General features: G+C 34.0%; 1 protein-coding gene across 1 annotated transcript in view; it reads right to left on the bottom strand.

The window, feature by feature from the left end:
- Positions 1-3,859: 3,859 nt before the first annotated feature.
- LOC145693271 (retinol-binding protein pinta-like) overlaps positions 3,860-13,858 on the bottom strand; it is a 95,011-nt gene continuing 85,012 nt past the window's right edge. The window contains exons 6-7 of the mRNA XM_081769115.1: positions 10,309-10,414; positions 3,860-4,758 (exon numbers count right to left, since the gene is read on the bottom strand). Coding sequence (XP_081625241.1) covers positions 4,607-4,758; positions 10,309-10,414 — 258 coding nt within the window. The 3' untranslated portion in view covers positions 3,860-4,606. The remainder of the gene's footprint in view (positions 4,759-10,308; positions 10,415-13,858) is intronic.

Here is a 13,858-nt window from a genome sequence, read left to right as displayed (position 1 = left end):
AATTTTCCACTATATTTAACTGTACATTGAGCTTTGAAATTGCATTTCTGTATTAAACAGCAACAAATTATAATTTTCGAATTAGCTTTCGAGAATGGGAAAATTTTCTAATATTTCGGGTTGGCAAGTAAAAATTTACATAGTCTCTCTCTCTCTCTCTCTCTCTCTCTCTCTCTGTGTGTGTGTGTGTGTGTGTGTGTGTGTAAAGTATATGGAACATAGATCTAGTTCGTAGAGTACAAATATCTCATCCCATTGTTTAAAATATAACAAAAAAGCGAAACGAAACCTTTGTGAATTTAACAGTTATTTCAAAAAGAGAAAATTCCACTATGTTTTCACATATAAACCTGCCTATGTAGGTTTATATGTGAAGAAAGAGTTGTATTTTCTAACTACATAAAAGTTCCTAATGAAGATTATTTTTGTAACAGAAAGTAAGAAGAAATGCCTTGATTTTTTGTGTTTAACACTCGTAAATTATAACTTCAATATTGAAGTTTGGTATAATCAATATCTTAAAGCAGATATTATGTACCGCAAAACTATCATTATTATGTATAAAACATATATTAGAAATATTAACTATTTGATAGAACAAGTACATATATAACAAAAAAACAAATATATTATTTTTATTTTGTAAATAAAAATGAAATTACTTGTTGGTTTTAGAACGCAGCGCTAATAGCACGGCTTTCTAGGTTTTTAAAACTATTTTATTGGATGAACAAATACACAAGTCAGATTGCTTATTAGTTACATTTTACTTTGTCTTCTGAATGAATATATGAATAGATACATGCTCACTTCCAGAAAATGTTCATTATTTGTTTTCATGAGTTACTTAAACTGGAATTTTGGGTAGTCAAATATTTACAGTAGGTACTTTATATTATCTCTAGTTATTTATATATGTTGCAAATATGTAAATCAAGAAAAGTAGTAAAGCTATGAGGGAACTTCGTCTTACGCGTATTAAACTGAGGAAATATTATTTTGTGAAATCAAAGGTGAATTATTAGGGAAGAACACATTGACGTTTTTGAAACATTTTTGCAAAAAATTAAGAATTTTTAGATTTTCACCTCATGAAACTTTTCTCAGACAATATTTATTACCAATAAATTTTACGGCTGAAAAACAATGTAAGAATAAGTAGAGTATGATTTTATGAATCGGAAAATTTTCCAGAAAATTTTCTGGAAAATTTATATGATTGTAGAACACACATACTAATTGAGGGAGTGAGCGCAACAGTGGTCTAACCCACATTTTGTTTTAAAAAAAATGGAGAAAAATCAAGTTAAACTTAAACACATGTGTTTTTTGTACAATATACCAAAAGCAACCACAACTGGTTGAATGTATCATACATTGTACATATATATGTTGTACAAAAAACCACATGTGGTTAAGTTCAACTGAATTTTTCTCCATTTTTAAAAATGTGGGTTAGACCACTGTTGCACTCACCCCCTCAATTTGTTCGAATTGTTTATTCGATCACAGTTTTATTATGATGATTTACCTTAGAGTAAAATACCTAGACAGAGTCAACTGAGAAAAACAGGTTACAAAAACTGAATGATTAACTAAGAACAATATTTGTAATACCTACTTTTCAGCATTTGATTTTCATAACGAATTATTGTTTTCTCTTTTATTTCAAGTAAACCGGAAACTTAGTTGTTTATTTTACTATTTAATTTCCGAATTTGTCTAAATATTCCTTAATTTCTGATTTTTTTATTTAATTTAATCTAAATAACTTTGAATGTACTTATAATGTAATTTCATTTCGAGTAATTAAGATATATTTAACTAAACTTGAAGATATATCAGTAAAATCACAATATTAAAATTTGAATTCATATCAAGGAAAATAGAAAAAAAATATTTTGGAAAAATTAATCTGCTTAAACCAAAGATTGCGCTGGAACTCAGCACTGTTCATATACTGATTTCTCTCTTTTCAAAGAAAATTATTCTGTCTGACAAAATTATTTTGTCTCTTATGGAAGGACATTATTTCACACGAATAACCTCATCAAGGTAAAGAACAAGGCACCTAAATAATTATTTTCGGTTGAGCTAGTAGCTAGTGCGCGACTTTGATGAACGAGGTTATGGCTTCGATTCCTGGTATGAGAGTTTCTTGAATATGAAAACATTATAGTTGTTCTGATGACACTAAACACTGTAGCTGTACGTCTCATATAGAATTGGTGCTGAAAGAAAGCGTTAAACTGAAACTAACCAAGCAAACAACTACTTTATAAATAGAAGTATATTCTTCCTTCCTTAATAGATTTTTGAGAAAACATGCTGCTTTTAAACGTACTGATAGTATACATTTCATCTGGTTTGATTTAGTTGTAAGGTCTGTTGTCAGTACCGGAGCTATATGAGCCCTAAACCTACAGCTCAATATGAAATTAAGATTACTTAAGCTCCAACCGAATCAGGGTCTTCCTTTGATAGCAAATACAGTGAAACCTGTCAACTTGGCCACCTCTCTAAGTTGGCCACTTGCTTATCTTGGCCTAGTTCGTCTTGAACCTGCATTTTCCCATAAGACATTCATTACTTATTACTCTATAAGTTGGCCACCTGTCTATCTTGGAAGTTGGCCACACTGAAGCAATGTTTACCCTATGATGATAATAATAAGTTTACCTGCGTTTCTTGGCCACGCAAAATACCGTTTTGTTATTTTTCTTAACTCTTTCGAATTCCCATATGAGAGGCAGATGTTCTGTATTTGTGACTGGAGAAAAGATACAAGGATTCCTGCGATTTGGTCTTGGAGGTCAATGGCCAGAAGACTACCCTGATAGAGGGGTGCTGAAGGAAGATGTGAATAAGAAAAAGCACGTATAGGAATTCAGAAAATGGTTGTACGTATTTGTTTACCCTGTCTGTTTTGGTAAAACCACCGCCCGCTGGAGTCACTCTTCTCTCGCTCGCTCTCTATAAGGAGCGAGCGAGAGGAGTGAATCCAGGGGGCGGTGGGTAAAACCATTAGTTATATCAGCTCCTCTCATCAGTGGGGAACTTCAGTAACTCCGGAAAATCCTCAAAGTTAAAACTAACCATCTCAATTGTAACTATTGGCACCTGTCGGCTTGTCAAAAGATAGCAGTGTTTTGAAGATATGAATTCCCTCAAGATTTTCTCAAAACATGTTTTGCTCCGAGGGAAACACTTCTAGCTCATTAACAAGAGGTAGCTAACTACAATATTAGAATGTGCATATCTGCCAAAAAGAATAAAACAAATACGTCTAGAATGAACCACCATTCAGTAACAACTGAAAAGAAGTCATATAAATTGCATATGAATTTCTCAATTTATAACTTAGCTTTTCTTGTTTTCAATCTGAATAACTCAGTGTGCTATAATATAAATTTCAATTAACTGCGTACATATGTTTCTATTTCATGGTTATGTTATTGTTATTTCAATCCGAATAATCCAATGTACCAGACTAGTTTTCAGGAAGAGAAAGGTATGCACATATATTAAACATACTATAGTAATATTTTCTAGTACTGTATATTTTTATGATTACTGTATATACATTATTTATAAGTAGCTGTCGTGCCACTGCTTATTAAAATTTTACAATCAAGTAATACTAGAAATCCTATTCTAAAAATACACAAATCACACTTATTTTCTGTAAGTTGGCTACCTGTCTAAGTTGGCCACTTTTCGATGGAACCGATGGTGGCCAACATAGACAGGTTTCACTGTATCATGAGCCATCAACTCTAGCATTGTACATAATTATTAGCTCGTTAGAACTTTCGTAGTACTATAACTGGAGTATTTAAAAGAACACTGCAAGCAGATGAGTGTTTCGTGAATATCAGTATAATAACAAGATGAATTGAATATTCTAGTTGTAGTACCACGATTACACAGTAACATGATATAGCGCTTTCGTTGTATTGGTAAAGTTCGATTAACATCATAATTGTCTGACGTCTTATTGAAATATCTGCACATTACAATCTCTTAACGTTACAGTACTATAGTAAGAAAACTATGTTCAAGTGGCGCATACAGGTGGCATACTAAGTATTCTATCAGGTCTTGTTTCCATTTTGTGCTAATACGCTATAACACACTGAGCAAGACTATGTGATGATATGTAAAAGACACTATCACGTAACAGTTTGAACACAATAACTGTTACGTGATAGTGTTTTTTTACATATAATCACATAGCCTTGCTCAGTGTGTTATCGTGCATTAGGTGGTATTGAAACATATACGAACTTACATAGAACGAAACAGGAGAACATATGGTAAGGACCTCATCTGGTGAAATTGAGCTATTGAGTGAAATGGGTTGTGGTCGAATGTTATAAATGTATCTGCAGATGGCCGAGGAAGTACGTTCCTTTGGTATATGTCATTGCATTGAATTGCATGGGAATTGTAATCCTTCCTTTCCAGTATACTTGAAAGTTATAAAACATTATATTCTCTCGATCCATTATACATCTTCTCATCGTTGCCAAGCTTCAAATGATTTGATGGAGTTTACCGGTTACGGTATCAACGTAAGTTTCGTGGAATCTATAAAATCGAAACTTTAGTCAACCATCAGACATCTAAAACTTCCTTCCATACCGAAGAGGTCGCTGTGTGTCTTAGGTTTTCCTGGTCTCCTCTGTTCATTCGTTTTCTTCGTTTCCATTTCCAATATCCAGTCTCTGTGACTTACTAAGAAACGGTACCAATTCGCTGAAAAGTAAGACTCACATGTTAATTTGAAATAAATTTTAGTGAAAACAGAAATATATTAGATGATTGAAGGACAAATTAGAATAATTTCAGTGGTTTAAACAACGTTATAAACATAGGTAAAACTACCCCTAAGCCGCAAGAAATATCAAAGTAGTTTGCGGTAGGTGATTCTACTGTACTTGACACTGATCTTTTAGAAAAGCCCCCGGCACACCTTAATTAAATAGTCATACGAAATGAATTTCGTATATAACAGAAATAGAAATTTTCTAACTGATTTGGTAATGCTACAGCAGCAAGTATACGAAAACAGGTAACTTAACAATCCGTTAAACGGATGATAAACGTAAACTCCAAATACGGAGTTTTTCGTCAAAACAGAATAAAGTATTGCAAGAATGTATTTACTGTTCAAATATTAAATTTATCCAGAAAAATAATGAGTAATAATCTATACGTTATTTGTTGCATTTTGTTGCTAGATTTTATATACAAATAACTAATTGCAAATGTATTAATCGTAATCTGAAGTCAAAGGTAAGACCATGGAGTGTTCAAAGTTGGTATCGAAAAGTACGACTTTTTCTGTTCATTTCTCTTCATACAACGGTATAATTCTGTACAACTAAAAATAATAATTAAAACAATAGTACGCAAAGTATAATAGAGTACCTTTTGCCTCACTTCGAGCACCTGTTATGTGAACGCCATATCAATTACTATAGACAAAGAGCCAAGGGGGTGATAACTCTCCCCTTAAGGGAACTTTTGCCACTATATGAGAAATGTTCCTTAGGGTCCTTAGAATCAAACAATACAACATGTAAACACAACACCTGGTCAACATGTAAATACAACACCTGGTTCCTGGGAGCCTTAACCCTTTAGCACCCATGTATATTTACTGACATCGATGGGATCTCTTTAAATGGCCGTATATCAGACCGTTAGAGCAACATTGGAACAAGTTATACCATTATCGATTTGTAAGATTGTAGGCTTTTAAGTTTACGTAATGAGGGGGCATTTCTGTGTACAGAGGAAAACTAATTGATGGATATTTAAGAAACTGTCCCTTAAAACGTCCTATTTCCTTATTCTTTTATTCATTACGTGGCAACACTGCAAACTAGGTGAACAATAAAACGTATTTATGTGTTCTACGTATTTTGTGGTGAACTTAAACTGAAAACTTCACCTTGATCTATCAAATAGGAGCAGAGGAAATATGTTTTTTTTATATATATAGTCTTTAGGTATCATACAACTTTCGTCTGTCTGACTGGCTTCTTTTCGTTTACCATTCTTCTTTACAATAACTGAGGACAGGTGTATTTTAGGGCGAATGTGCTACGATTATCAACTTACAGACAGACAAGATCACAAAGAATATAACAAATTGTTTAATATTACTTCAATTAAAAAAAAACTACATATTACATATTATATTAAGTGTGATTATCCGTGTCCACATGTAATAAGAATACATGTTCTACGAAGTAACTTCGAGAGTTTCCTGATAACTTCACATACCAACAAACATTTTTGGAAGTTGTATTTATTATAGAATACCAGAACAATAAATATTTTCAAAATGACATAATGTAACCGCACAACAATAAAATTATTGCTTTGAAATAATTTCTATTATACCATGGACCAACAAACCATAAAACCTTCCTGGGGGATTTATCGGTACTGGGAATCTGTCATAATATAATGAATAAGAAAATCAACTACTACAATGTTTTGTCACTTGTTTTCTATAGAAAAAAAAGAGAAAATTGACAAAGTCATCCAAGCCATACTCTTACTTCCATGAAAATAAATTATTATGGACCTTGTGAAAACTATAAAATACACATTTCCTCTGCTGCTATTTGATGGATCAAGACAAAAGTTTCAGTTTAAATTGAACATAATATAGGACACATAAAAACATTTTATTGTTCACGTAGCTTGCAATGTTGCCACGCAATAACTAAAATAATCGCGAGAAGGAACTATTTAGGGAAGTTTGCTTAAATACCAACCAATTATTTTTCCTTTGTACGCAAAAATATCTCGTTTATGACGAAAACTGAAAGTCTACAATCTTACAAATCGATCGAGGTATAACTTGTTCCAATGTTGCACTGATAGTCGAAACATTAACATAAAGTCACACTCGTACATTCATGAATATCTATAATTATGAACTCTGTGAAAAATATATATATAAACATATTTCCTCTGCTAGTATTCGATGGGCGAAGATGAAATTTTCAGTTTAAGCTGACTATAAAATAGAATACATAAATACTTGTTATTATTCACCTAGTTTGTAGTGTTGCCACGTAATAACTAAAAGAATAGCGAAAAGGGCCGTTTTTAAGGGAAATTTTCTTAAATATCCATCAACAAGTTTTGCTTCGTACACAGAAATGTCCCCCTCATTACGTAAACTAAAACCCTACAATCTTACAAATCGATCCAGGTATAACTTGTTTCAGTGTTCCCCTAACGGCTTGATCTACGGTTATTTAAAGAAATCCCATCGATGTCTGTAAATATATAAGGCTGCTAAAGGGTTAAGGGCCCCAAGATTCTGGTGTTGCACTTATATATTGAAAAACAACTATTTTTCGATTCTAAGGACCATTTCTCATATAGTGGCAAAAGTTCCCTAAGGGGGAGGAGTTATCACCCCCTTGGCCCCTGGTCTAATATAGCTTTCTAGAATAATAAAGGTAGATATTAGTTTAAAACCTAGAATATGACATTCCTCGTGGCTACAAGGTTAGTGTGCACGGCTTTAGTGTGTTAAATGTGGGTTCAATTCCCGGCAGAAGCTCATGTAGTTCGGATCCCATGTTGAACTGTAAGCCAACGTGTAACATTTGTCTCGCTACTGAAAGGGACGATAAAATCAAAATCTGAATCAAATCAAATCAGAATTTGAGAGGAACACATAAAAGATCTGTATGATCAGAAGAACTGTTCCAAAACTACTGAAATCGAAGAAGAAACTGGGTGGTGAAGAAAGACGACACAGTATATTGAAAAGGTAAGTAGTGCAAGCAGTCAAAAACATGTGAAGGAGAAGGGGAACTAGAGACAAAGACATACCAGTAGATTTGCTCAAGGGATTAGGAGAGAATTCAATGAAAATACTGACTTTACTTATTAAAATCTATCCGAGTGGAAAATGGCCAAAGAAATTTCTTGATGTTACAGTGACTGCATTGCACAAGACAAAGTATACAAAGAACTGCAGCGATCACAGAACCATTAGCTTTATTTCTCACACTCGAAAGAATATTGCGTAAACACTGAACAGGCAGCTGAAAGGTAAGCTAGACGAGATGTTAGAAGAAAATAAATTTGGATTCCGGAAAGGAAAAGGCACCAGAGATATTATTGGCTTGATCTGATTTATATTAGAACGAGTTCTTGATGTAAAGAAAGAGTTGTGTTTGTGCTTCATCGACTGCGGAAAGCTTCCAGCCGAGTCAATTGGACGAAACTTCTGAAAATACTTGAAGAAATCGAGGTCAATAGGAGACATCGACGACTAATTCGAAACTTGTACGTAGGACAAAAACTGAAGTTGCGCTTGAATGAAGAAGAAACCAATAGCGCGGAGATTGGAAGAGGAGTCAGACAAAGTTGTAGTGTGTAGCCACAATTATTCAACATTTACAGTGAATATTTAATGAAGGAAGCATTAATAGGAATGCTGATTTCAAAATTCTAGGGCAGATCATGAAAAAGATCGAGTATGCAGATGATATGGTTATTATAGCTAGAATCGAAGGAGGACTACAAGAGATGGTTCACAAAATAGTTGACACCGGAAAACTATATGAAATAGAAATCAACATCGAAAAGTTGAAAGTCATAAAAATATCCCGTGCTAACGGCCCCTTATGGTTCATAGTAGAAAAGTTCCATAATTTCAAATATCTGGGAAGTATTTTGACGAGAGGCGCTTACTGTATCAAAGAGATCAGGTCAAGAGTTGCTATAGTCAAAGAAGCATTCAACAAGAAAAGATCACTCTTAATAGAACAATTAAGAAGAAATTGGTTAAGTGCTATATATGAAGTATTGGACTTTACGGTTCAGAGACTTAGACATAAATGAATTTAGACACAGAAAAAATTAGAGAGTTTCAAAATGTGGTGTTGGACGAAAATGGAGAAGATAAAATGGACAGAGAGAGTAAAAAAAAAGACAACGTCTTAAAACGGATAGGAGAAAAGAGGACTTCTAGTTAGCATCCTTTGTCGGAAGCCCAATTAGATTGGACACATGTTGCGAAGAAATTGTCTTCTTCATACTGCCATAGAAGGAAAGATAGAAGGAAAGCAAGGAATATGAAGTACACGACTGATCGATGATTTGAAAAATAAGAAGAAAATATTGGGAGATAAAAGAAGAAGCTGAACAAATAGAAAGGTGGAAAAAAATTTTCCACGCCCAAATCTAAAAGTGGAAAATAAAACCTCATTAGTCCAGCACCTGTCCAAAGGCAAAATACCTGAAATAATAATAATAATAATAATAATAATAATAATAATAATAATAATAATAATAATAATAATATCTTAACTTAGTATTGTAGATATGTAAGTACACAAATGTGTCAAATACCCTTTGGCATTTTAATGGTACTTTAATTATCGACTTCTTGTTGCAATCACTTGGATGTTTCCATAGATTATTTGGTCTTTGACTGTACAGTTCAATTCAAATTAATTCCTATTTTCTGATGTATTCTTTTAGCATGGAAAGCATAAGGAACTTGAAGCTATGTAGGTTGTGAACTTTAATTCACGTGCTTTAACTTTTTTTTCTAAACTGAAAGCCTGCAATTAAGCAGGCGCGGATTTTAATATAGATCATACGGTCACGTACCCCCTATTATCCAAACAATTGAAAAAAATTAATTTTACCATATTTGGTTGAAAATAATCTATTTCCAACAATTTTCCTCTCTTTCTATTTCCTTGTAGCGTTACTCATACTGAAATTGACCTAGAAACCCAGACATTTGATATGGCGGTTTGTATTATATATTTGTTTCTGTGTTGATGCGGTGTGGGTGTAGTACTACGCCGGGCTTAATGTATTACTTAAATATGTAATACGAAATTTGAAAAGAGATAGCAGCTTTAAATTAAGAAATTTATAATTTAAGGTATATCTATGAAATGATTAATCTTAATGAGTTGTGCGATTCAAGCTATTTACTACCATACTAAATATTTGAAAGTACCGATTATTTTTCGCGTCTTTCAGGAACTATAAATTAGTGTATTTCGCAAATAGAGTGTATATTTGTTTGCGTATTTAGAACCAATATGTTTTTCTGCATTGGATTATATCAACGATATCCATTATTCAATATTGCTCTGCGAAACACCACCAAATTATATTGGAGAGGATTATGTAAAACCGTAAGGAAGTGTAAACCAAGATAGTTATTAAGTGTGACATACGGAAACGTTCTATAAACCCTATTTGCTGTGATACTCTAACGACAAACTACTTCTATGTTATTACCACTTAGTTCCTTAATAGTCCCAGCTTTCCCTCCATATTCATTTGGCAGTATGTCCTTGGGCACAAGAGCATGTAGCGTACTGTAGTCGCCTCCAATAAATTTCACCTTACGATTATAAAATGATTATGATTATACAAATATATTTTTAAAAGACAACATCTATTTGTTTCTTTTTAAAATACAATTTCTAGATAAAAATAGACAAGAATGTAATAATACCATAAAAGTCTACCTCAGTAACCAAGATTGTTTTCTTAAAAAGAAACACAAAAAATTGAGCAATAACACTGGTTAGCAATGTTTAACTTTGATATTTTTATTTTTTATTTATTTATTTTTTGCATGCAACTAGAAGTTCTTTATAGTTTTTGAGCTCCTGAAAACAATATGAACTTTGTTTTTGTCATGTATCCACCAATTTAAAAATAATGATAGTAATAATATTAATCCACTCAAAATCACTTTTCTAAAGGGAATTTTAGACTTTTAGCCTAATCAGCATACATTTATGGTCAGTGCATCAATATCTTTGTAATGATTTTCGCTATCTAATGATACCACAAAATGATACGTTATAATTCATAATTTTGGGGAAATTCGGGAAAATCCAAGAAATCTGTCAGAAAAACAGTTCTTTAACAAATGGAAATGAAATGAAATGAAATCTTTGAGTTTTACGTCCCACGGTTATGCCTGTTAGGCTAAAAGAGACGTTGAAGATGAGAAATGAATGAAATGGTGGAATGAAGAAAGTGGGAGGAAACGGGAGAACCCCGAGAAAACCCACGAACACGGTATTTACCTACCACAAAGTCCACACAGCGCGAGCTGGGATCGAACCAGGGTCTCCAAACACCGGAGGTCAACGCTCTACCACTGAGCCACCGCGCCCCTATTTTTTACAATTTGGGCGCTCCTGATGTGGAACCATTGTGAAATATTTAGAATAATTGTACCCAAAGATTATTATTATTTTTTTTTGATTATATTTCTGCTCGGTGCTATTGAAGTGCAGTAGATAGTTGGGAAAATTTGATTTTTCTCTTGAAATATATTGCGGAATTTTAAAATTTAAGATATTTACTTACTAACTATTGCTTGCACCCTAATTATCATGAATTCATGATTTGTACCCACATGCTCAAAAAAAGTGCGCGTATATTCCATTTTCCTTACGTTTATGAGTAAAACTCAGCTATTAGTATGTAGATATAATAGAAAGCTATCCATTTAAGGAGATATTTTAAAAAAAATATAATAAAATAATAAAAATATAAGCAAAAAACAAAATTATTCTCGGTTTTGTGTATGCTGGCAATCATGCTTATGAGGGCTTTTTGCAGTAGCAGACCATGATTCGAAGGGAAATTGACAATAGGCAGTGAACGAGCTGGCGGAAGGAACTGGAAAGTGAAGTAAAATATTGAATTTATTGGTTTAAACCTATGTTCTATATGATTTATATTTTATGTTCTATAGTGTCTGTGGAAAGATATGTTGGATATCCTAAACCGTTTTATATTATAGTTTAAAATACAGTGTGTGTTGAAGCTTTGATGTTTCTTTTGTTACAATGTTTAATATGTAATTAAGTATCATCTTCAATATTGGTCCCCGACTTAATTTAGTCCTAGACAGCGCGAATAGACGAGAGGTTTCTAAGTGAAATTATTCATTTAGATGGTTAAGTAATCAGGAAGTGCCTGCCGCTATCTTCTGCGGGGAACGTTTGCTAGGATCTTCATTGAGAAATTTTATACACTTTCATTAAGCGATGGTGGTCTTCAAGATTTTAAAATAACATTGTACATTACACCTACATACCGTTAATTTAATGGAAACATGCCAGATCTCTGGTTGCCGACGCATAGTTAGCGATCAGTTGGTCGCGGTGTTATAGACCACACCGCAGTATTACGAGAGAAGCAGTAAAACCGGGGTATGTCTAATTTACTGACGGAAACATTTTCTTGGTCACCGCCAAAACTATGAAGGTCACCAATTTCAAACTTTCGTCCGCTTATAAGACGTAAACGTTCGTCAAGGTCACCAATTTCAAATTTTCAAATGTTCGGCAGCCTATAACACGACACGCTTTTCGTCCTATGTGTACTGGAACTTTTTTTGTTTGTTTGTTTTGCTGTCAGGAATCACCCCTCTGTTTTTGTACAATTAATTCAGCGCCATGCTGTGTAACGTCATTAGAATCAATTTGACCACATTAACGCGACAAAAGTTACTGTTCTCAAAAAAAGCACAAATTTTCTTGGTTACCTGATAATATTGTACCACGATATATTCCACATACAGGGCGTAAATCATGCCCCCCCTAGTCACTTCAAGATGAGTCAAGTAACTGCCCCCTCTACCACGGTATCTCCTAAATCCGCCCATACCGTAAAGTTGTCTTCCAACTGATATTAAGAGTTTTATTCCAAAATCCAAAGCATCAGTAAAAGTACCCACGCAAGTACGACCCCTCAATTCTTTCAGTAATATCGAACTAATTTTAATCTGAATAAAGTTATACCGAAAAACGTAACATTCAGCCTTATTATAATGTCTGGGTGGACGGTTCCTGATAAGGCAAACTGCATTTCTGTCGATTTCAAATATTGAACTGAAGCCGAACAAAACAGTCCTCAAAAAGAGCCCAACAGTCTTAAACCGAACCGAACCATTCTACAAACCGAACCAAACAGTTTACAAACCGAACCGTTTCAAAACCGAACCGAACCGTTTCAAAACCAAACCGAACCGTTCCCAAACCGAACCGAACCTTTCCCAAACCGAACCGGACCGGTTTCAAGTTCAAACCGATTAATTCGGTTTAAAATACAAACCGAACCGAAACCGGTTAACCGGTTCTTGGAACACTCCTAGTGGAAAGCAAGGTCAATGCTCTTTGGGATGTTGGTTTATTACACATGTCCACCGACCGCTCCTAAACGAACTCGCACAATTCAAGATGCCCACAATACTGACTATTCAAAGAGAAAGAAAAATGAAAAGAGTGGCTATCTGACTTGTCATAAACATGTCGGAGTACTTTTAGGGTACCACTGTCTGTGCAGAAAAGGCGCCTAGATGAATTTGATATATCAACTATGTGGGTGAACAATCATTTGTCCTCTTGGATTGGGTCCCATTGCCACGTTAAATGAATCTTGTAGCTGTCATAAAAAAAAAACCTTGCAACCCGATCTTTCTATTTACTATGTACATATTACAACTTCTTGAAAGCAAGGAAGGCATTTCCCCCTTCTAGTGGACAAACAGTGAACCTCCTCATTAAAAACGTGTATTTTGGCGCATTCTCCATCCCTGTCCAAAAGAATTCGTTGTTTCGGAATCGGCGAAACTGTTTTTTGCTTTATGTCAGTGGGAGGGCGATAGCAGGTAGCAAGGAAGGCGTCCCAGAAAGTTGCACACTGTTCGACTCCTTGCAAGATGGAAAAAATGTTTTAAGATCCTTTCAAGACTATGCGTATATGGTGAAATATGGTAATTTTTCAAGATTTTTTTTATGACAGCCAGAAGTTCTTCTAA

The sequence above is a fragment of the Thermobia domestica genome, chromosome 8 (assembly GCF_964235325.1).
Source record: "Thermobia domestica chromosome 8, izTheDome1.hap1.1, whole genome shotgun sequence".
NCBI classification, from domain to species: domain Eukaryota; kingdom Metazoa; phylum Arthropoda; class Insecta; order Zygentoma; family Lepismatidae; genus Thermobia; species Thermobia domestica.
Note: the sequence above shows the minus strand (reverse complement) of the source record. Positions and strands in the feature narration are given on the sequence as shown.